The following is a 24,145-nucleotide window of genomic DNA, read 5'->3' as shown; positions in this document are numbered from 1 at the left end:
AGTTCCATACCTCAACAAGTCCCTGCAGTATCCTAACAAAGATGACACACCCATAATGCACTCTGGCTGCTGATGGGATTAACATATTCAGGGTAGAGGTAAGAAGTATGGCAGCTCCGAAAACCCTGAAAAATAAAAGGAGTTAACAGATCTACATTTCTCAGATCAAGTTAATTACAAGCAATTTCAAGATAGACTGTGTTTTGTTTTGGTTTTTGTTTTTTTCTTTCTAAAAGAATAAGAATGTTCTGAACTGGATTGGCTAGCCATTGCAAATAGATATTGGACTATCTTGCACTGCTACATTATTTGAAGCACAAAACTCAAATTTCAAAATATGAAGATCATGGCATCTTGTCCCATCAATTCATGGCAAATAGATGGGGAAACAATGGAAACAGTGAGAGGCTTTATTTTGGGGGGGGCTCCAAAATCACTGCAGATGGTGACTGCAGCCATGAAATTAAAAGACATTTGCTCCTTGGAAGAAAAGCTATGACCAACCTAGATAGCATGTTAAAAAGCAGAGACATTACTTTGGCAACAAAGGTCCATCTAGTCAAAGCTATGGTTTTCCCAGTAGTCATGTATGGATGTGAGAGTTGGGCTATAAAGAAAGTTGAGTGCCGAAGAATTGATGCTTTTGAACTGTGGTGTTGGAGAAGACTCTTGAGAGTCCCTTGGACTGCAAGAAGATCCAACCAGTCCATCCTAAAGGAAATCAGTCCTGAATATTCATTGGAAGGACTGATGCTGAAGCTGAAACTCCAATCCTTTGGCCACCTGATGTGAAGAACTGTCTCCTTGGAAAAGACCCTGATGCTGGGAAAGACTGCAGGCAGGAGGAGAAGGGGACGACAGAGAATGAGGTAGTTAGATGGCATCACCGACTTGGTGGATATGAGTTTGAGCAAGCTCCAGGAGTTGGTGATGGACAGGGAAGCATGGTGTGCTGCAGTCCATGGGGTCTCAGAGTCAGACACAACTGAGCGACTGAACTAAACTAAATAAATCTGTTTATACTTAATTTTAGTCACTTTCTTCATAGATATAACTACAAATTGTAAATAGTTAATCAAGCACTGTATATGGTTTGAGTCTATAAATCTTCTACAATGTAAGCTGCTGAAGGGCAAGAGCTTGCTTTTCAGATACACTGTTGTATCCCTAATGCCTACCACAGTGCCTGATACATAGGAGATACTCACTGGACAGCTGCTGAAGAAATAGTAAGTGCCTAAACAGAGTTGTGTCTAGCGTGATGCCTTGACGTATGGAAATTATAACACCGTTCATAAAATTTTATGAAGGGAATCATATGTAAATGCTCCCCAGATCTCATGAGCAGCTCCCATAGGACATATTTTTAAAATAGAAATAATTAACACTTCATATATCTACCTCAGGTTTTTTTTTTTTTTTCTGTGTAGGTGGTTGAGTGGAGGGGTTTTGAGTACACATCTCTTTGCATACATATAAACAATTCAAAATAGAATTGCTAACACATTTATCCATCTACAAGTAAAAATTATATTCCATTATTAACCAAAAAAATCTTTCGTAAAGACCCTGATGCTGGGAAAGACTGAAGGCAGGAGGAGAAGTGGACGACAGAGGATAAGATGGTTGGATGGCATCACCGACTCAATGGACATGTGTTTGGGTGGACTCTGGGAGTTGGTGATGGACAGGGAGGCCTGGCATGCTGCGGTTCACGGGGTCGCAAAGAGTTGGACATGACTGAGCAACTGAACTGAACTGAAGCAAGAGAAATATCCCCTTAACCAGGTAACTTTAGAAATTTGTCTTGCAGAGAAATTTGAGGACACATTATCTTTAGTGAGCTAAGCTGTGTGTTCTCAGAAATTTTTTTCAAGGCAAACATTGAACCTTGACTTCAGTCAAAATTGGCTGCATCATAGAAGTTCTCATTTTTCTAGGAGCATATTTAAATATAACTGTTAAAGACATGAGTTTCTGAAAGAGCCTTGATCGTTATTAATCTGCTACTGAATTTGAGAAAAGACTTTATGAAGGGCTGAAGTGGATCAGCTTTTTTCTATGAATCATAGACTGGGCCACAAAGTTTTGTTTACTTGCTATAGCTCAATAATCCACCTGTCCTCAATGGCTTCTCTTCACCGAGGTAAACAGTCACTCAAGAGGTGAATATTCTCTTCTGTTCTTCCTCTGTGCTGTTTCCTGAATAGGTATCTTTGGCTCTGAGTCAGAGTAACTTATTTCCTAAATGTGTGGCACAAAATAGAAACTTTTTATTTCTAGAAATGATTATCCCCATTAAAATGCCAGGCGATATTAAACTTCTGCCAACTATGGATTTATTTTCCAGAAATTAAATACAAAAATCCCATATCCTGTCTTTAAAATATAAAAACTCAAAATTGTTATTAAAATTGATCAAAAATGTATTTTTACCCTTCATTGTTTTCAGTTGAATTTTCACCTATCTCAAGACTGAAATCCACATGCTCTTATGTGGAAACTCCAGAACATTTTGGAGGTTTCCTTTAGGATGAGAAGAACTAGATACAAGGGAGTGTATGTAGCAAGTTTCCTGGACCTAGTGGTAAATGGGACCCAATCCCCAAAGCCAATGTCTTTCCCCTGTTCTGCGAGTTTGAATGTTGAACCTGTGTGCCAGAAAGGGTGAAAGCAGAGAGAGAAGATGATACAGGAGGTTTGGGTTTATGGGTAGGTTTCTGTATATTGGAAAACTACTGTTGTTTTTGTAGCTCCATCTTACTTTCCTTATCATGCTCAATAAAAATGAGACTGAGGCTACTTAAGACATCAAGGATAAAGAGAACCAGAGCTACATAATGCTAAAGGAGTTTCAAAAGTGTTTACATGAGTTATACATCCAACTACCCCATTCAGCTCTTTGGAAGAATTCCTTCAAACTGTTGTCCATGAACCAGATGCATTAGAATTCCCTGGAGTGCTTATTAAAAATGCAGACTTCTTACTCCAGACTTTCCAAAACAGAATGTGCTAAGAGTGAAGCCTGGAAATCTGTTGTAATAAGCAGTCCAGGTGATAATTTTGCATGTGCATGCTAAGGTTTGCAAATATATATATATATGTATGTGTGTGTGTGTATATATATATATATGTTTTTTTAACAGGCTTATCTAATATATGTCTTCTTTTCTAATACTTATTTTGAAAGAATGATGCATGGCATTTATTTTATAGCTTTCAATCATCAGTTTCTTTCTGCCTATTTGAAAGAGTTTAAAACACTGCTATCTCTAGATAAACTGGAGAGAGATTAATTTTATCTTTTTTTAGTTTAGGGTTTCTCAACCTCCACACTTGATATTCTGAGATGAGTAAAATTCTTTATTGTGGGATGTATTCCTGTGCATTGTATGATGATGTAAACAGCACCTCGACCTTTATGCACGAGATGCCAGTAGCACATGCCTTCAGACGGTGACAACCAAAAATGTCCCCAGAAATCACAAAATATCCCTTGAGGGACAAAATCATCTGCCAGTAAAGCTGAATCAATCATGAACTATTTGTTACTCAACTCATATTGTAGTCAGAACTAAATTTTATGAGTGGTTATTCAACTGGTGAGACATCATGCTTATACTTCACATACCAAAAATCTAACAACCCAATGACATGGCATTATTAATATACCCATTTTCTAGATGAAGTAAGTAAGTGATATCACTTGCCCAAGTTGTTAAGCAGCTCTAAGTAGAGGGATCTTGCTTCAAATCTAGTCTATATAATTCCAACTGGGTTTTGCTGCTGGGATTTACATCTAATTGTGCACATAATAAACAGTCAGTAATGTGTTTCAGAATTTAATTGCAAATTTAAATACTCATCTTCACAAAGTTACTTGAAATCACACTATTCCTGAGATTAAAAATGTCAGTAGATTACTTTCAATGTTTATTTTCCATCTTACCCTGAATAGTGTTTCTAATTATATAATATGTGACTTTTCTAAATGCTTCCTAGTTTTAATTTTCTTAATTTGTTTAGCCATCCTTTTTATTATTAGTGGCCATTGCATTATAAAAGTGGATTGACTTTTTCTAACTATTTAAGAATATAATTCATAAAACTTTTCAGAATCTGTTTTTTTTCTAATTTTATGAAAATGATATCTAAATCAATATCCAAGTAATTAAAATTATGATTATCAAAATTCTTGACCAATATGGAAAGTCTTTACATTTTTCTTAATGTACTACAGATAGTAAAAATTGAGACAGCCACTTCATTCAACATTGATTTATGCTTTCACACTCCAAACCTCTATGAGACTATATTTAGGGTACTATGTTGAGGAGGAAAAGGGAGCCAAAATTTACAGAGCACTTACTATACTTTCTCCACCTATATTAATTCATTTAATCCTCACAACAACTCTGAGTTATACTTTACTTTCATTTTACAAATCAGAGACTACAGACAGACTTTGTAAGAGAAAAAAGCAAGCAATAGAGCTGATATCTGAATTCCAAACTCTCTGACATGGAGAGTAAGTCTAACCTCTGTAAATCTCTGCTCTTTTATCTACAAGATGCAACTTGTTGTTATTGTTGTTTAGTGGCTAAATCGTGTCTGACTCTTTGGGACCCCATGGCCTGCAGCCCACCTGGCTCTTCTGTCCATGAGATTTCCCAGGCAAGATACTGGAGTGGGTTACCATTTCCTTCTCCAGGGGATCTTCCCAACCCCAGGATCAAATCTGCGTCTCCTGCATTGGCAGGCAGATTCTTTACTGCTGACCCACCAGGAGAGCCCACATGATGCAACTAGGCACCTAGAAAAAGACAAAGATGCTCTATGTGTAGTAGAAGAGCAAAAGAAAGATAACCAGCCAAAAAACAACATACACTAAAGGCCATAACAGGAGTGCACATGGAAAGCAAAGGAGGGAAAAGTCCATTCCAGCTGGCATGACAAGGAAACAAGTCCTTCAGGAGGGAACTTTAAAGTTGTGTTTTGGAAGATTAATATGAAAAAGGATGAAGACATTCCAAAGAGGAAATGAATCAGCAAAGTTTCAAAACATGGAAGAGATTACATTACATATCCAAACAAAGGCAGAATTGAAAATGGCTGAACATAGTGATACACGTGAGTAGAAGAACATTAGGAGTGAGACGATGAACAGGGAAATTGTAACGAGGGTTTAAGTAGGTGTAGAGACAACAGGGAAGGCAAGAGAAGAAATCATAAGTCCATGGCATCTTGGAGATGGTAGAGTTTAGGGTGACCACAGAGGGAATGCAATTATGCCCCTGAAGTTAAGTAAACATGAAAAGCTTACTGAAATTGAGGGGGTAGGAAATGATGAAGTCAGGGAGACAGAAGGTGAGAAGCATGCAAGTAAGTTCAGATAAGAGGAAGGCTTGCAGTAAAGTGGTCAAAGTCACTAAAGTGGGAGAGGAAAAAAAGGTGCCATCAATATTGTACAGAAATTTTTGTAAGATTCTAGCTTTGCTGGTTAATAACTATGTGACTGGAAAGTTACTTAACTTCATTAGGTTTCTGATTTCTTGTCTATATAAAGGAATGTAATGGTCTAGATTATGTGTACTAAGGCCAGGCATCTTAGATTCAAAGTCCATTTCTGTCACTTACTACTTGAGTGATCTTGAACAGTGCACTTTATTCTCTATGCTTCAATCCTCATCTACAAAACAGGGATATTTATAGAACCTATGATTTATTACCAGTTAAAGACCCAGAAGAACGTCTGACATATCCTAAGCATTTAAAAGGTGTTAGGAGAAAAAATAAAATAAAAGGTGTTAGGAGTTGATCAATGATTGTATTAGTCTATCACACTTCATAGGGTTGTTGTGAGGCTAAATGAAACAATATACCTAAAAGGCTTAGACTGGTGCCTGGCACGTAAAAATAAATCCATAAATGTGAGTCAGTCAGGGAGAAATAATCACAGTCAATGGTATCGTGCTAGTTGTGTGCCAGGCCCTATTCCAGATTCTCATTTTAAACTAACAACTATATTAGAGGACTACCAGTACCATTCTCATTTCATGGATAAAATAACCAAGTCCCGGTGAGTTACATAAGTTGCTGAAGTCACATAGGCACTTTAAGTGGAGAACTATGTCTTATAATGACTCAGTCTGGTTGTAGATTCTAAGTACTTAACCCCTAAGCTATATTGTACTTCAATAGTGGCAGAACAGAAACTAGCCCTAATAGTGCCAACAGCAGCAGATAAAATAACAAAAACTCTGAAAGACCAAAATGTTATTGAATGATGAATGATCACTGCAGTGGGGAGTGAGAGAAGAATTCTATTCTGTCCCTCCTATGGTTTGTCTGCTTATTTATTTAGTGCAGTTGACTTACAACATTATACTAGTTTCAGGTGTACAACATAGGGATTAAATATTCTATAGACTAAAATTCATGCCAAGTCATTATAAACTAATGCCTATATTTCCTGCGATGTGTTTTACATCCTTGTAACATTTAATGTATACCTAGTAGTTTGATTTGAAGTAAGTAGTTAAATAGAGAGCTCATTTGGGGAGGGTTTTGTCCTTCTCTGAACAAAATCTAAGCTTCAGAAAAGAAGTCAAAGAAATAGGAAAACTGAGTATGGAAAAAAAGTTCTGGAATGTAACATAGTTTAGCACTATGATTTCCAGAGTTCCTCATGTATGAACATCACTTTAGGGAGCGTGTTCAAACACAGAGGGCTGGGCCAGAGCTTTTGATTTCCTAGCTTGGCGTGGTGCCTGAGAGTTTGTATTTCTAACGTGTACCATGGTGGTGTTGATGTTGCTTTTCTTGATATGAGAATAACTGATTTAGCAGTATTATGCTAGATATTCCCCCCAGCCTTCACAAAATAGACAGATCTGGGGCAAGGGAAAGGCCCAGAGAGAACAGAGCTTGTCACAGCTGAAATAAGAGCCTTACCTTTTACTATAGAGGAGAACAGCAAGGGTGAAGTGAAACCCTGGAGAAGGGAAAGGCTACCTACTCCAGTATTCTGGCCTAGAGAATTCCATGGTCTGTATAGTCCATGGGGTCTCAAAGAGTCGGGCATGACTGATTTTCACTTCACTTCACTTCATTAACCAAACTGATCGAGTGACTGCCATATTTTTCTTCAGAACATATAAAAAGTAGGACATAACATTAGTTAAGAATACACGTTCTATGGTTACACTGTATGAATTTAACTTCCAACTCTAATTTCTTACTAGATCTGATCTTGTGCAGTTGTTACTACCTGAATTCTCTAAGCCTAACCTTCATTTGTTAAGTGGAGATAATGTATCTTCATACTTTAAGGGATTATCATGAAGATTAAATGAATCAATTATGAAAGGAGACAGTATCTGGTTAACAGTAAGTGGTTTATAATATCAGCTATCATGATATAGAAACTCCCTAATATTCAACAGAGTTCTCCAGAGAACTGTTATTGTCTGTCTTTTTCCTCCAGAATGTTTTTGCTCTAATTAATAATGCTATTCCTGTGACCATGGATTCAAAGTTGTCCTGTATCATCCTGAAATTCTAGAAGCTTAAAGTGCCTGAATCTTAGCTCCCATTCTGAGGGCACATAGTGTGGACTGAAATACATCAGCCCGTCAATCTGTGCCTCAACAGCCTATTTTAAATATCTGACAGGAAACAAGCAAACAAAACTGACAGTCTTCTTCAGATCAGTTTTACTTATCTTGGTATCCTCTACACACTTGCCTTCAATACCTACCCACCATACACACACACACGCACACACATACACACTTTTCTTTTCCAACTGTCTCTCTCAGATATTTCTAAAGCACTGTAGATCACTTTCAAAAGACTTAACCCAAGATTCTCCACATTATTTGTGTCTCTTGGACACCACAGTCCACGTCTTTTATTTCTTCAAATTCCTAGATGGTAGCAGAATACTTTGCATGTGGCATGTGCTTAAGAAACAATCACCAGCTCCTTTTGTATAAAGATTTTAAATCCAGGGAAGTGATATCTTCCCTTCCCTCTATGTAGGTGATGACAAGTCTTTCTTCCTTGAGCCTTCTTTATCCCAATAGCCTTTAAGATCAATTGACCATTTATTTGTTCTTGAGTCTTTAATGGGCACAAGCTACTGCTCTGGGGTATTCTAACAATCCTAGAAAGCTGAGTTACTCCCTAGAATAACTGCAGGATAGTAGTTCTGGACTAGTAGAATTGAGAATATTCCTCTGGATAAATCTGCACTTGAAATAGCAAGTGCGTGGCCCAGTCCGGCCTCATCCTTCAGTCTTCCAAACAACACTGTGGGATATACTAAAATCAACGGCCGTTACACTTTCTATTCAGCACATCTTCATTTCAGCTTCTGAAATGACTGTCTTTAAGCTCTGCTTTCAAAATCAAATTAGGTGGTAATGTTTCAGAGGTGATACACTGCCCTCCTAAAGAATTTCTCTATTTATCAGTATTTAATGTAGTTGTGCTTGTTGTATCATGCTTGACAGTCATCATTTTTGTTTGGCTTGATGTCACAAAAACAAACAAGTAAAAGCATTGAACATAAAGAAGCTGAAGAAATAGTAAATAGATTATGTACTAAGAAACGTTTACTATTCTTGTATGTTTTATTTGCCTAGCACTAGTCTCTACTTTGACACACAACTGCATTTGAAAATAATACCCACCATCATCTGTTTTTCAAGTTTATCCTCTGATCAAAAGACTTGTCTTCCTTTTACCAGGTAGTGATCTTTGGGAAAGTTCCTCTGCTATTCTGTTCAGTTCTCTGATCAGTAACACAATGTCTTTCAATACATAAGAATGTCTGCCTGATAGAGTTGCTGTAAGGAAGAATGATGATATATAAAAAGTTTAGTTATATGTATATTTATTAATTTGTTTAATTCTAATTGCAATTGGCATCTGCCTCTTGAAATGGAGAACAAAGGCAATTATGAAGACAATTTATATTTCATATCCCCTTTCTTCCCACCTCCAATACAAATATACTGTTTGTACTATTTAGGGAGAAGAAGAAACTTTACACCTGAATGATCTACCTCACATTGATTGAAAAGCTCTTCTGATAACCATTCACCTCCCACTCCACTTTACATGATTAGAGTGTCTCTTCTGTGTTGCTACTCAGTAGAGCTGGCTTTCTATTTTCCCCCATTTTAATATAAGAGCTAGGTTTCTGGATTCGTTTTAACTATGGGTTAGGAGAAGGTTGTCCTCTACAGTATCATATAAGTTAAACAGCCATGCTACTGCTTGACTTCAGGAGCTCAAAGAAAATATTTATTTTTCAGGTTAATTTTTATAACCCTTTTGTCTTTTGAAATTCCACGGTAGCTTTTTTGCAGGTGGGTTTTCAATGTCTCTCCATAGGTTAAATGTTAAACTGTAAAATGTAAATAGTAATGTATTTTATCTGAGAATATTTTAATGAATTGATGATTGTAGAATAGACATTTAAGATTTTATTCAATATAATTAACCAATTACACATTTGTAAAATTAATCCAGTTTCTGATCTATAGCCTGAGTTTTCCATTTGTTTTGTTTTTTGCTTTATAATCCATTTCAGTTAAGAAACTCATGTAAGATCTGATCACATCTGCTTCCAAATAAAGGTGAATAATGTGAAGAAAAGTAAATATTATATTTTACATAAAAATATATTGCAGAAATATATTTCCCAAATAAATATATTTTCATTTTAAAATAACTTGCTTAATTTTCTGACTTGTAAATGTACATTCTCAATAATATCAAACAATATTTATATCAGTATATGTAATATCAGCTAGTATATTTATGTCAGTATATTTATATCAGTATTATATATAAAAACAAGCAATCAATGCAAATTCTAGCAAATTATACTAATTTTGTAGCAATGAACTAAACTAAAACATTGCTTTATCTAACAATAGTCAAAATATGTCATCATTAATTAGATAAATATTGATGAACTTGAAGTTCAAAGTAATAAGAGGAACCTCAACTAAAATTATATTTGATTCTGTTTAAAGCCCTTCTCCTTATAACTGGCAACTAAAGTGCTACCTAAAAAATATCCACTCCTGGTGTAAATTTTGGTGTTGTGAGGTTGAGGGAAAAAAGCAAAGAAATATGCAAAAGTAAACATAAAAAAATCTTAACTTTTCTATGACTGAAGAACAGGATTAGAAACTAATTCATCCTCTAAATGTATCAAAGAGCATCATTACAATATCTGTGAAATGAAATGACAGCCATTTGCTTATTAAGATTGCTTTTCGAAATGATGAACTGCTTGAAAGCTACTTAAAATTGTTTTCCTCATGATTTCCTTTGCAGTAAATGACATACTAAGATGAATTCGATTTGCTTATTTTCAAGTTAAAACCTCATTTTACTTGTTTCTCCTCTGTTATACACACACACACACCCTTAAAGTGATTATATGTAAGAGAATATAATCATTTCAAACTGTAAGACAAAAAAAGAGGAAAGGTGTGCATGTCTGTATAAGTGTGAATGAGAGAGAGATGTTCTCTATTATAAACAGATAACCAGAACTGAGAAACATACAGTATCCCTGCTACAGAAACATCTGAAAAAGCAAATGCGGTTGGTGAAAACCAGCATCACAACCTGCCTGATGATTAACATTCAGTGTGACCCACAGTGAGTTCGCTGTGAAATTCCCAGTCATCTTCTTTTTCCTATGACCCATAGCCACAAACAACCTCACATATCAAGCCCACCCGACAAGTATTTGCCTGGAAGAGGTGACAGGAACACTGGTGACTTGTCATTTCTACAGATGATATCTATTTTCCTGCAATCAATCAATCAGTTTCCATTTGGGCAGGGGCTTGTCACTTAACAAGGATCTAGAGTTTCTCACCCCAGGTGGGGGCACTAATCCTCTTGGAGAGGATCTGTAGGAATAGACTGAGCCAGGCTGTTTAATGGATTTAATCTAATCAAATCAGGGCTCGGGTGCCTCCCTTTGTCACATCTGATGCTCCCATTCCCAAATTAAAAAAGGAATACACAAGCGCAAGCCAGCCCTCTGGGTCCCTTGGTACCTCATTATGTTGTAAAAATGACTTCATCACTCATGACAGAGAAATTAGACAGCCCCAACTGTGGCATATGGCAGCAGGAGAATCATTCTACCAGCTGCCCACCTGACTCTCCTCCCTCAAAATCATGTCCCTCCCCCAGAGGCTGCTTCTGCACTGCGTAGTAGGATGTGGCAACCGCAGCGGAAGCCAGACCTAGTAAGGGCGGGCGGAGAGCAGACTGGAAGGCCAGAGAAGCCCGTGTCAGCAAACCACGTGCAAACCCTCAGGGACCCCTCCTCCCCGATACATCTATTCATCTCCTGAAAAGGGTATTTCTTTTGTCAGAAGAAAAGAAGGCCTTTTCTGCATTGCCCCAGATACCAAACCTATAGAGCCCACAATGGGGAAATGGCTAGATGTTTGATAGGCAGCCAGATGACTGAAATAGAGATAGTCACCTCTGGTCCTAAAGGACTGGATCACTATGAACCAGTTCCCTCATAGCAAGATGGTGGTATTTTGCAGCAGGCTTTATAGTCACAGTCTGAATTATTTTCTCACCAAAAAGAATTTGTAAATGCTCCTCATTGGAAGAGGTAAGAAACCCCTGCATGCAATCAATGTTGCAATGGCTAAGTAAATGTAGAGGACAAAAGATGATAGGTGAGACAGAGAGAGAGAGAGAGAGTGTGGTGATGAGACTTAAGAATCTATTTCCAGTGCTTATCATAAGAAATATCTTCATTATTTTATTTTTGTGAAAGAAAATGGCAGAATAGTACCAGCAAAATTATTTCTTTCTGGGCTTGAACTATGAAGGCATTGTGTTTAAAGTATCTTTGTTCCTCTTTCTGAAAATCATTCTCACAAGAGGAGTTTTCATAATCAGGCAAGCCGGAATATTTATCTAAAGTATATGCAATTTCACTTTTATAAATGCAAATGCACATTAGTAAGCAGTTCTATAATCCATACATTAGAATTTGCTAATTTTTAAGTATAAATCCTCTCTTCTTTATAGCAGTAGTACACACTGGGCTGTATCAATTAAAGTTGCAAGCAAGAACCTCTTTCTTCTAGACAAAGGGTCTAAACTATCGCAGTCATGCTCAAATCTCTACAATCTTCTAGAAGCTTAAATCGCCAAAGGGCTGGATCAGTAGAAAAAGTTGCAAATACCAGGTTTTTTCCTCCAGAAAAATCACACTATTTGTCTAAGTCATTATCAAGTTTGGATTTTGCCTTTTGCAGGGAAAAGAACAGAATCACTTGTGTTATGGCTAAATCATTTGGGAGCCAGTACACACACAAGCAAATACAGTATGTTTCTCCTGCCACAAAAATCTAAGAATCCCTGGGGACTGCTAAAGGCTTCTCCCTCTAATTCATGGATTTCTGTCCTGGATTTAGGGCATGATAGATTGTAGGCACTCATTCAGAGAGTAGAGGGCTCAACTTGCTACTGAAAGTCAATTTTGTGATAAACCTATAATATGTCAACTTTCAATGTAGAGAGAGGTTGTGGTCATGGACACCTGAGTTTTAGTCACAATCTCTTTGTGACTTTGAACAAGTCACCACCTCCCTGATTTTCTATTTCCTTTCCCAATGGATAAACTGAGAGGATCAAATGAGTTGAACCCTCAGTTCCGTTCAGTTCAGTCGCTCAGTTGTGTCTGACTCTTTGTGACCCCATGAACAGCAGCACACCAGTCTTCCCTGTCCATCACCAACTCCCAGAGCCTACTCAAACTCATATCCATCCCATCGGTGAGGGCATCCAACCACCTCATCCTCTGTCAGCCCCTTCTCCTCCTGCCTTCAGTATTTCCCAGCATCAGGGTCTTTTCCAATGAGTCAGTTATTTGCATCTGGTGGCCAAAGTATTGGAGTTTCAGCTTCAGCATCAGTCCTTCCAATGAATATTCAGGACTGATTTCCTTTAGGATGGACTGGTTGGATCTCCTTGCAGTCCAAAGGACTTTCAAGAGTCTTCTCCAACACCATAATTCAAAAGCATCAATTCTTTGGCACTCAGCTTTCTTTATAGTCCAACTCTCACATCCATACATGACTACTGGAAAAACCATAGCTTTGATTAGAGACGTGTCTCTAAAGTACTGTCTCTGCTTTTTAATATGCTGTCTAGGTTGGTCATAGCTTTTCTTCCAAGGAGCAAATGTCTTTTAGTTTCATGGCTGCAGTCATAATCTGCAGTGATTTTGGAGCCAAAAAAAATAAAGTCTCTCACTGTTTCCATTGTTTCCCCATCTATTTGCCATGAAGTGAAGGGACCAGATGCCATGATCTTAGTTTTCTGAATGTTGAATTTTAAGCCAACTTTTTCACTCTCCTCTTTCATTTTCATCAAGAGGCTCTTTAGTTCTTCTTCACTTTCAGTTCACCAACTGTTATTGGGAGTTAACTATATGCTACAGATACATGTAATGGTCATTTTGTTATCTGAATAAAGAACTGTTTTCTCTTTAGCAAAAGTCAAGTTAGAAACCCAAGAATACCTGAAAAGATAAAATGTTCCACTAGGAACTGAACTCTCTTTGAATAAAGAATAGGGGTGTGGGAAATAATCTTTAATTTTCATCAGAGAAGTCTAACCTCAAACATATGGATTTCTCTAAGCGTACTTATAATGCCTGGCTAGAATTCAAAAATATTCCATATACTGAAATTCTACAATCCCTATACTGGTGGTTAAAAGTATTTTTAAAGACAGCTGTTTACAAGCCTTTACATGAGACTTATGGCACTTTCAGCGAACAATAATTTTAACTATAAATAATGTGTATGGGAAAATAATTTTAAAGGCAGAAATATGAGAAAAGAGCTATTTTTATCACAAGACAAATAATCTTCTTGCATTACTAATTCTTAAGGCAAATTTAAACACAAATGATACTGAATGATCAGGGCTTTTTTCTTTCATTTTTTTCTGAATATAAAATGCTATGAGAAATAAATAACAGTCAACAATTATTGAGTACCAGGCATGCTTAAGAATTTTACACATATTCTCTTATTTAGCTGTCATGATACTCCTACCAGGTAAATAGTTTAACTAGCTCCTTTTACAGAAATACAAACCAAGGCTCAGAGAGGTTAAATAATGTTTCATGCCATTTGGTTATTAAGTAGTACATTCAGGGGTCTGAACATAAACCTATTGGCTTTAGAATCTATAGCTACAGTACAAAACACTTTGTTGAGATGTTTATTTCATTTACTCAACAAGTATCTATCATGAGCCAGGCTCTTTGAGATGCTAGAGATATAGTGGTGTTAATACACGACAAAACTACTTGCACTCACGGAGCTTACATTTTATTGTAGAAAAGCAGCTATTTCTTAGTTATAGGTCACTAAGAAAAATACTGGTAAAGATAGCTGGCAGTAGTGCTACCTAAAAAATTAAAGCAGAGTTGGGAAATCAGGAGGCCAGGAGCAGAATAGGCAATGTTTTTAAATAGAGCTTAAATAATATTTCCACCTAGACAGAGGCAAGAATAGTCTTTGTGACTACAACATCATCCACTAAAAACATAAGGTTGACCAAACTTTCTTTGATAAATCTGACCTTCTTTGGTTATGCCTTTGCAAAAATTTTGTTGTTTCTTCCATTAAGTCATTGACCAGGCTCCTCATCACTCTCTAAATGCAAGATCAAGATAGTTTTTAGTAATTTCACATTTGCATTTGAGTTACCATAAGCCCTACGGTCTTATTGTTTAAAGACAAAATTGATTTCCCCCCAGTACTTTTTAATCACTGTATTAAATATCTTCTCAGCGAAAAATAGTACAGATTTTGTAAGAAATCTTCCTTTGATTCCCCACTTTAAAGCCCTCTGTAGAGGGAGTTGACTAAATTCTCCTGTCCAGGGTGTGCAATAGCCCTTTAAGGAAAGGTAAAGAAAATAATGATTCAGGAGCTTTCCTGGAGACCCAGTTTCCTTTCCCCCACAACTCCCCTATCTCCTCTTCTCATTGAGCAGAAAAACAAGAATACTGAGAATTAGACCAGAAAAAGAACCAAGAAATCTGTATTCTGACCAAGAGTGGGGCTGTTTTTGCTTAATTCATAAAATGGAGAAGCCAAATCATTGCTGTTTGTTTTTCATTGAGAAATCTGCCAGGAGGTGTAACCAGAAGCCCTTCTCTCTAGGGGAGCTGTCTCCACACGAGTCAGTTCCTCTATTCCAGTTCCACCCACAACAGTGATGGCAAACACTTCCAAAGAGAGCTTTTTTTACACCAAGAGGGAAAGGACTCTGTCCCCAGCATCCCACTCAAGGGAAAGCTTGTTCTATTATTAAATGGTCTGTAGGGAAGGCAGAATGGGTGCATAATGCTTGTAGGTGGAAAATTGGTCTTGCTGTGTTGCTTTTGCTGTTTTGAAAATGGAAACATATATCTTTCAAGCCAATTTAAAAAATTTCTAAAACTTTATGTTAAAAAAAAAGTCTTCTAAGATAAAATTCTATGTAGCATGTACAGGACTAATTGGACATTTACCAAACTAGTCAATCAAAGTGTTTCTGGGTGATTAAGTTATGTATGAATTTTATTGTCCTTTCTTTCTAGTATACTTTCTCTATTTGATATGTAACACTTTTATAATCAGAAAAGGAAATGTTATACATTTTTAAACCTGTTTTCACAAGAGGCTTCCAGTGTATATTTCTCATTGTATGCTTTTAATAATATTTTTAAAAATATTAAAAATAAAGCAGATAATAAAAATCTTAAAAAGTGAACAGGTTCACTTTCTTCTCTGTTAACAATATTTTACAATGAATTTTGACTTTGTTTTCTCAGCCTTGGAGGACACAAAGCATTGTATATGAAAATATATATGTTTCTCTCTCCTAAATATCTACTTAAAGATAATGTGGCTTTGGATCGAAATAAAAATTCTAAGCTTCAGGACATTTTCTCTTGAGGAAAATCTTCAAACAAATTAGAACCTGAGTCAGCATCAGTCTTTTCTTTACTAGACATGACACAAGTGATAGCAATAAGCTTGCATTTTTTTTAACCTAGAAAAACCTGTTTACTGACCTCCCAGTGTTAGAAAGAGTGAAAGCTAAAGCATCCCTGATGTTTTTTCCTGGCAGGAAAATGTTAGCATTTTAACATTTGGCAAGCTGAAGGTTTTGACTCTGAAAAAAACTTAAAGGCATAGCCATTATATTTTTATTTCACCTTTTATTGAGTTTCCTTTTTTTTTTTTTTTTTGTCAATTGACGCATGGTTTTCCACTGAAGTGAAAAATATTTTATATATGTATGTTTGGGGTATCTTTCTGGGAAGTTTATTTTGTTTTGGAAAATATTTTTAGGAAAAAATTCTTGGCACTGCATAGGGATAGAAAAGTCAAAATGTAACATATTTATTGCCAGTAATATTTAAGAAAATATTCCTTTAAATTTTCTGCCTTATGTCAATACATCCATCCATAAAATAGGGTTCTCTACACAGTTAATAATTTTCAGTTTAAACTGATACCATTTTTAAAAGTTTTTTTTTTTTTTTTTAATCCTGTTGGGCCTGAGTGTTAGCCATCACAATGTTAGGGTAAAGACAGTATTCAAGAGGCATTATTTCTAGTCTATTGCACTCTCTTCTTAACATTTTGAGGACAAAAATCCTCACCCTAGGGGCATTAAGCCTAAAATAAATTCCCAAGAATCTCTCCCTAGGCCTTGAAGATGACTGAGAAATTTGGGGCAGGAAAACGCCTCTCCTGAATGGGACAGTAGGTAACAAAAGCCAGGGAAGGGGGTTGGGAGATGTCCCTGAGGGATGAGAGACCAGTTTAGGGAAGCAGAGAGGAGATGAAGACCAGAGAGGTGCCCAGTTCTAGATTACTTCCCAGGAAAACTTAACCTTTGGTGGGGAGGGAGAGAGGTGAAGTCCTAGGTATAGGCTCTGAAAGAAGACCCCAAATCTTTATTTGGGGTCTCTATGCAGCAAATGGACTTCCCTGTTGGTTCAGAGGGTAAAGAATCTGCTTGCAATATGAGAGACCCAGGTTCCATCCCTGGGTTGGGAAGATCCCTGGAGAAGGGGATGGCAATCCATTCCAGAATTCTTGCCTGGGAAATGCCGTAGATGGAGAAGCCTAGCGGGCTAACCCCATGGAGTTGCAAGAGTCCGACAAGACTTGGCGACTAAACCACCAACCACTATGCAACAATGCCAGGAAATGCCAGGGCATCTCTTCTTTCTCAGCTTAACACTTAGATCCAAGGAGTACTTAGTTTTGTCTATCATGATGCACACAATGAAGCAAATGAAGCTCTTTCTCACCGTCGGAGGGCCAGGCTATGCTCCTTGACACCCCCACCCCATCAGTCTTGCCTCGCATTTCCGGGTGCCTCTGCAGGTGCCGGCGGGGGCACTCTTGAGGGCTGGCGCTAGGACCCCGGCCGCCGTCACCGCCGCAGCCAGGCTGGAGGCCGCTGGACGCAGCTGAGCGCCTTCCCCACCCCGCCCCTCCTCCGCCGAGCTCTTTAACAGGTGGAATCGCACCCGGGGAGCCTGAAATCCCGCCTGGCTCCATAGAAACAAATCCGGCAGCCCCAGAGCACCATCTGGGCGGGCTTTCCATGCGCCCTGCCGGGAGGTCACCGGGCCGTGGTACCCGAGGGATGCGCGGAGCGGCGCGCAGTGACGCCCCCATCCTTTGTGCACCGGGCGGCGCCGTCTCCGCGGCCCGGCTCCCCGGCCGGCCTCGGCACCTATCAGGCCTCGGGGCACGTCGACCATTTCACCAGAAGCCGGGTACGCCCGCGCTGGGAGGGGGCGGCGGTAACCCGCACCCACATCCTTGAGGGCGCCTTATTCTGGAAGGAGGCACCGTGTTCCAGCCCCGAGCGTGGATTCCAGGGGACTAGGAAACCTCGTCCAGGAGTCCCCCAGTCCCGCGGAGCTGTCGCCCCGGCCCCCAGCTTCCGCTGCCCCTCGGGGGGTGTAAGTCCCACCTCGCTGCGCCCGCGTCGGGCCCCGGAGATTTACCTGTTGGCTGCCAGCCGAGAAGCGATGTAGCCGCCCGGAATCTGGGTGATGATATAGCCCCAAAAGAAAGAACCGTGGATCATTCCTACGGTTTCCGGGTCCCAGTTGAATTTGGCTTTCTATGGGAGTAGGGAAAAAACAAAGAGGTGGAGGAAGATGGTTTAGTCAGGGCTTTGGGCTGGAAATTCACGATCAGTAGTTCTCCGCCGAACGGCCCTCGCCGCCCGAGGTACTCCCTGACTTCTGGTCGTGGGGATGGCTTAATGTTCGTTTCCTAACAAAATTAAATCTATACCTTCTTAAAGAGAGGAAACGCCTCTTTTCACTCAAAACCCGTGCTCGTTTGAAATGGATTCATAGCGAAGCTGGGCGCCTTGACTTTGCTCCCCGACGACTGCCTGGCAGGTCGGATCGCCTCTATGAACGACGAGCCGGCAGGGCTTGAGTTTGGGAAATGAGGACTCTCCGCGAGGAGATGCTGTTCGCTGGCGGGGGACAGAGACACCTGGCCGGGGTCCATGTAGCCGAGGCCGACCTGTTCGGCTGCAGCGGTGGAATCGCTGGGAGAATGGAACCCAACTGGGAAGAGGCTGGGGAAGAGGGTGTGGGGAGCTTGGGATGGAACGCGTGGAAGTCGGAGGAGCTAGTGGGAAGGATGGTGGGGATCCCTGCAAAGTGGGGATGGGCCTGGGCCAGAAAGATTCAGAAAATCCAGGGAAACAGGGGGAGTCAGTGGAGACGGAGGTGGCGCTCAGGGGTAATCTGAAGAGCAGGAGAGGGTTGTGTCTGAAGGTCCGGGCCTAACTCCGCCCTCTCCAGCGTGACTTGCCATCCGAGGTGAACCTTGCAGTAACCTGGGGCTAACTATCCGCACGGAAAGATGAAAGAGGCCTTATTCGGTGTGGGAAACTGGAGACCCCTTTTCTGCCCCTTTGAATAAAATTCTGAAACCAAACGCCCTTCGCAGGATCTCCAAGAATAACCCAGGGCCCATCAGCTCTCACAGTATCCCATCCACGGCCCATCCCGAATTTATCATCCCAACCCCCAGCCCTTGCTCTGCCCCACTTAAATTCGCTCAGGTCTCCTTACAGGAAGTCTCCGGACCCGCGGGCTTCTGTGACCTTGACTTTGACCTCTCCCCACCCTCTCTCTAGGCACCACTCAACGCACAGCGTAAGATTGCGGGCGGGCGGGCGGGCGGGACTGGATTCCCGTTGACCTGAGCCTGTCAAGCTCCTCTTTGTCCGCCAGTCAGGGCGGCTCCTAAAGACCTCTCGGCTAAAACTGTCGATATGTGTGCACAGTTGCTTTGATTTGTTTTTCGGTTTTGTTTCATTGTGAGGATTAAGAATGTTGGGCGAGAATTGCAGGGAGTGGGGGGAAATAATAACTGATCTGCTGCTCTATTCCTCCGGTAAGAGAAAAATAGTTCGATTTAGATTTTGCGGACGGTATTGAGAATCAACTCCTTGTATGAAATCTCTATCCTCAAAAAACTATTGAGCTAGGTACTATTTTCCACATTGCTGGGGAGAAAAAGAAGACCCACAGAACAGAAGCGGCGTGCTCCAACGTGAACAGGGATCGATAACATTGCCTCGGCCCCATCTAGAAGGGCAGGGCTAGAGGGGGCCTTGAAGGGGCAACCACGCCCTCCGCATTCGGCGGGGAGAGCGAGGCTCAAACAGGTGAAGTGGGTCTGCGACCCCCCAGGGCCAGCCGTCGCGTACCTCCTTGATGACCTTGCCCCCGCGGTGGATGGTGCTGTTGTTGACCATGTCCACGATGGCCACGCCCAGGTTGCAGCGGATGCCGAAGGAGATGCAGAAGCCCAGGCCGCTCATGATGGCGATGATGTAGCGACGCGGCAGGCCAAAGCACGTGCAGTCACACAGGGGCGCCTTCTTCTCAGGCACCTCCAGGGGCTTCCCATCCTCCGTCAGCTCGATGGTCTCCCCGGCGTCCTGCTTCTTCTCCAGCACCCTGCGCGGCACAGCGTGGGGAGGCAAGGGCGCGGGGGGTTAGGCACCCCCTGACGCCGGGACCATTCCCAGCTCCCGGAACCCGTCAGATCTGGGGGCGGGGGGCCCTGACCGCCTTCCCCATCCTCAGGAGTTAGGGAGCTGGGGCCACACCAGACTTCCGGGACTCGCGGGCTCCCTCCCCGCGACCACATCTCTTAAACTTTCAATATTTTATCATCTGGCAGCCAATCCCCCTTCCCTCGGGGATTCACCCCACAGTGCCTTGATTCATCCACATCCACCGCCTGGGCCTGACTTTCAGGGTCTGCAGTTTGGAAAGGAAGGGTGACCCGATTGGCGTCTTCTCAGCACCTGTGTGGACGCCTCCCAACCGCAGCGCTCTACCCGAGTCGCTTTCCTAAGGCCTCCAGTCTCCCGAGGGCTGCTGGGCGGCGGCGGGCCCAGGCACACTCCTGCACCCGCGTACCCCTTCCTTTCTGGCTAAGTTAAACCCCCCCGGACGGAAGACGCCGGGATGCCGTCCCCGGCTGAGCCCGGGAGCCCCCGGGGACCAAGGCCTGTCCCGTCCAGCGCCCACGCGGAGGTCTGCGAACGCTCCGGGAGCGTCACGCCCTCTCCCTTCCCGTTCCTCTAACCCCAGGATGCCAGTTCAACGTTTACTCTCCTGTGACACAGCTTACTCTTTTCCCTCTTTTTACTCGAGTTTGAAACAAAGGCCTCCGCCGCATATGGCCGACACCAAAGCTTCCTACTGCCAGAACATGAATAATTAATTATTCACAATCTTGCGTCATTACTATCTCAGTTACAAACACCGAAAAATGTCCTGGGCCCGTTTCTAAAGACAATGCGATTCCCAGATATACGAACGCGCCCCCAAATCAACTCTGGGAAGATGTCCCACATCAAGATAGAAGATACCAGATTTATGTTTCTGTTTGTGTTTTTTTTTTTTTTTTTTAAACTTGTATAGTGTTTCACAAGATTTCACCCCTCTGATCCAATCGCTTTGGGCTTTGTCCTTGGGGGAAGGGGAAAGTAGAGTGATGGAATGGTTTAACTAGAAGCTGGTAGTGCTGTTCTGGTCCACAGTATATCCGTGAAATTTCTATTAAAAAGAAGAGGAATGTGAAGGGTGACACATCGTGAACCTTTGAGATGGATATTTAAACAAAGAACCTCTCCGTTTACAATTTGCGGATGTTTTCCAATCCACCATGTATCTTGCCACACAGAATCATCTTCATACACACAGGGAAAGCAAAAAATAGATCAATTTCAAAAATACCTAGCTTGGGAGAGAGCTGTCAAGCAATTTGAAGCTACCAGGAAAAAAGAAGTCAGACTTGCAAATTCTACAAAATATAAACTGGGGACTAGATCATAAAGCTATCTGCAACTATGTTAGTACTTATTCCTAAAGTCTAATTCCAGCATTAGAGCATATGGCAATGTATTTATTCTAGGAGAGTAAAATTCCATTAATGAGATCTTTTTTTTTTTCACATTGGCTTCATATGCTCATATATGCAAAGTTAAACTCTGCACCTGAACTCCCCACTGATGGCGGTTGGGCTGGGAAAGAATAGCTCTTTCCAGGGCATCCGTGGAACTGCAGGGCCCTTGCAGTATTTACTGCTGCATAGGTGCATGATGGTGCCTACAAGAAGCCCACCAGAGCTGGAAAGATTGGGAAAATTGGGACGTGCATTGGTCATTTTCTTTACATTTCCTGTACATTTCCAAAGGCTTCAATTTACCAAGTTTGAAGATTAGCACTCTCTTAGAATCGTTTCTCCTTTTGTTTCTGCCCTTTCTTCTTGATTTTGCTCCTATTATTAAGAAAAGGTGCATTTGTGTCATAGTCTTGAACAGATTTAAAGTTGTAGAATTTATAGAATAACTAGTACAGTGACTACAGAGAGGATTTAAAATTTTAAATCATTTCTAATACTTCCAAAGTCATTTGGCTGGTTATTATTATGGCTCTTCTTAAAAGCACTGTGATATTTCCCACACAAGAAATAGACATCTAAGAGAGGTCAAATAATTAAAAATACATATACATTGTTTCAGGTTTAAAAAGAGGAACTGCTTCCACTATCAATTATTGATATATTTTGATTCTTCCTTCAGTACAGAAGGAAGATTCCACTGGGGGATTCTCTACTCAAGTGGTTTTGAAACTAATACCCAGCTTTCTTTCTGCCACTACTCTTCAGAATTTTATTAATTTTTTAAGGTGGTTGTGTTCTTTATTCCTTTTTCTGCATTAAAGGAATTTAATTTGGTGTCACTATAAGCAACAAAAGAAAGGCTCTTTGAACAGGTGCAGGTCATTTTTCAATTGTAAAAAGGATAAATCCTCAGTAGGAAAGGATGAGAATCTGCAGGTACCAAAACAAAAATCACACACACATCCACACAAACAGCAGACAAGCTAATTTAGTGCAACATTCCTGAATTAATAAGTAGGTTTCCAGAGCAGCCTCACTTCAGCAATGAGCAAAAAGAAAGATTTTTCGATCATATTACAATCTCTAAGCAACCAGGGTTTAAGGAAATAGCTCTGCAGATTTTTTTTTCATGCTGAGTCCCAGGCAAACATAGGTTTGCTTTCCCTTACCTGTAGATCTGGCCGAGGGATTTTCCAGCAAAATTCTTTAGCCCCTCTTTTCCCGGGGTCAAAATCCTTTGTTTTACCGACTCCATTCTTGCAAAGCTTGGTGTCGGCTCTTGCCAGATTTAAACAGAGATCGCTATGAAAGGCGAGAGTTGCGCATATTGTCTTAATCGCTTAAGGTAGTTGTAGGTTTTTTTTTTTTTTTTTCCTCCTCAGCAGAATGGTATCGGTGTGCCTCTTGCTAGAGTGAGAGTGAGAAAGGGGAGGGAGAGTGAGAACGGTAATACAACAGAATAGCTGCATGCAACCCACGGGTTTCCTAATAGGAGAGTTGGTAGACACAATCAGAAAGTCTCATTGGAAGGGGAGGATCCGGTGGCAAAGGGCGCACGCAGTGCCATGGTATTTGAGCGGGTGCAGATGAGTCCTTGTTCTGGAAGTCAGTCCACTCGAAAACAATGTAAATCCTTGGTTTTAAAAGCCTTGTTGCTGACAAATCCTCTGCCTTTCTAACGCGGGTGGAAATATCACAGAACCCTTGTGTAAGGACGAAGTCAAAAGAATAGTACTTTTTAAAATGGTGCCTTTGCTGTAAGGAGCAGAGCACTTCTGAAACTCATGGGAGCATCTTAGGTCTCAGGTGAGCGATGCTGCTATTAGTTTTTCCTTCTTGCCCATGATCTCCTCCCATCACGCCGGCGCAAACTCTGCTCTGCGGTAGAGTCGAATTAAGATGGAGAAAGCTTACTGCTCTTTGAGGACGTGAGTAAATAACAGATACACTGTTCTGATTTGGGCAGCGTCAGGGAAGATTTTTTTCAGCACCGCTGACAGCGCCCGTCTGGGCGCTTCTTGGCAAAATGGTTCAGCACCACGGACAGAGTAAGTCTCAGGGAAAGGGGCGGTTTCTTTTGGCTGGTCAGGTTGCCAACTTTCTAGGGGAAGGGAACTGGAAGGATGGCCCTGACCAAGGACCCTACTGCAGATTCAGGAATGGATGCTATGGAAACCAAGTGAGAAGATGTCATCATCGCCAGGGTTTGCAGGGAGAATGGTGCATTTAGCTCTGCAAGGGAGAAAGATTTTATTAAAAATTGACAAGTTACTTCTAGTTTGCTACATTTTACCCAGCATGCTGATGCCAACTCAGACTGTTCCAGGGAAGGAAGATTACAACATATTTTACTTATGTTTGTGGAATTTGGGGCACCTGGGCTCCCTTGAATATAAATTATATGCACACAAACTGCATAATTATATTGCTCATGTGTTTTGCTTTAACCCCTGATAGGTAAGAGAAAACAAAAAGGTATAAAGGAAGAAAGAGCAGGAGGAAGCAAGAAAGAGGGATAATAGAGACAGAAGAAGGCAGAGAGGGAGAGAGAGAGAGAGAGTAGAGAAATATTTTTGTTAAAAAAAGAATAGTTG

The 24,145-nt window shown here is 40.8% G+C and overlaps 1 protein-coding gene across 1 annotated transcript in view; it reads right to left on the bottom strand.

Annotated features, from left to right (window-relative positions):
* Positions 1 to 22,806, bottom strand: part of SLC17A6 (solute carrier family 17 member 6) — a 37,835-nt gene extending 15,029 nt beyond the window's left edge. The window contains exons 1-4 of the mRNA XM_061158445.1: positions 22,721 to 22,806; positions 19,840 to 20,092; positions 18,107 to 18,225; positions 11 to 125 (exon numbers count right to left, since the gene is read on the bottom strand). Coding sequence (XP_061014428.1) covers positions 11 to 125; positions 18,107 to 18,225; positions 19,840 to 20,092; positions 22,721 to 22,806 — 573 coding nt within the window. The remainder of the gene's footprint in view (positions 1 to 10; positions 126 to 18,106; positions 18,226 to 19,839; positions 20,093 to 22,720) is intronic.
* Positions 22,807 to 24,145: the final 1,339 nt, after the last annotated feature.

Source organism: Dama dama, chromosome 2 (assembly GCF_033118175.1).
Source record: "Dama dama isolate Ldn47 chromosome 2, ASM3311817v1, whole genome shotgun sequence".
NCBI lineage: Eukaryota > Metazoa > Chordata > Mammalia > Artiodactyla > Cervidae > Dama > Dama dama.
Note: the sequence above shows the minus strand (reverse complement) of the source record. Positions and strands in the feature narration are given on the sequence as shown.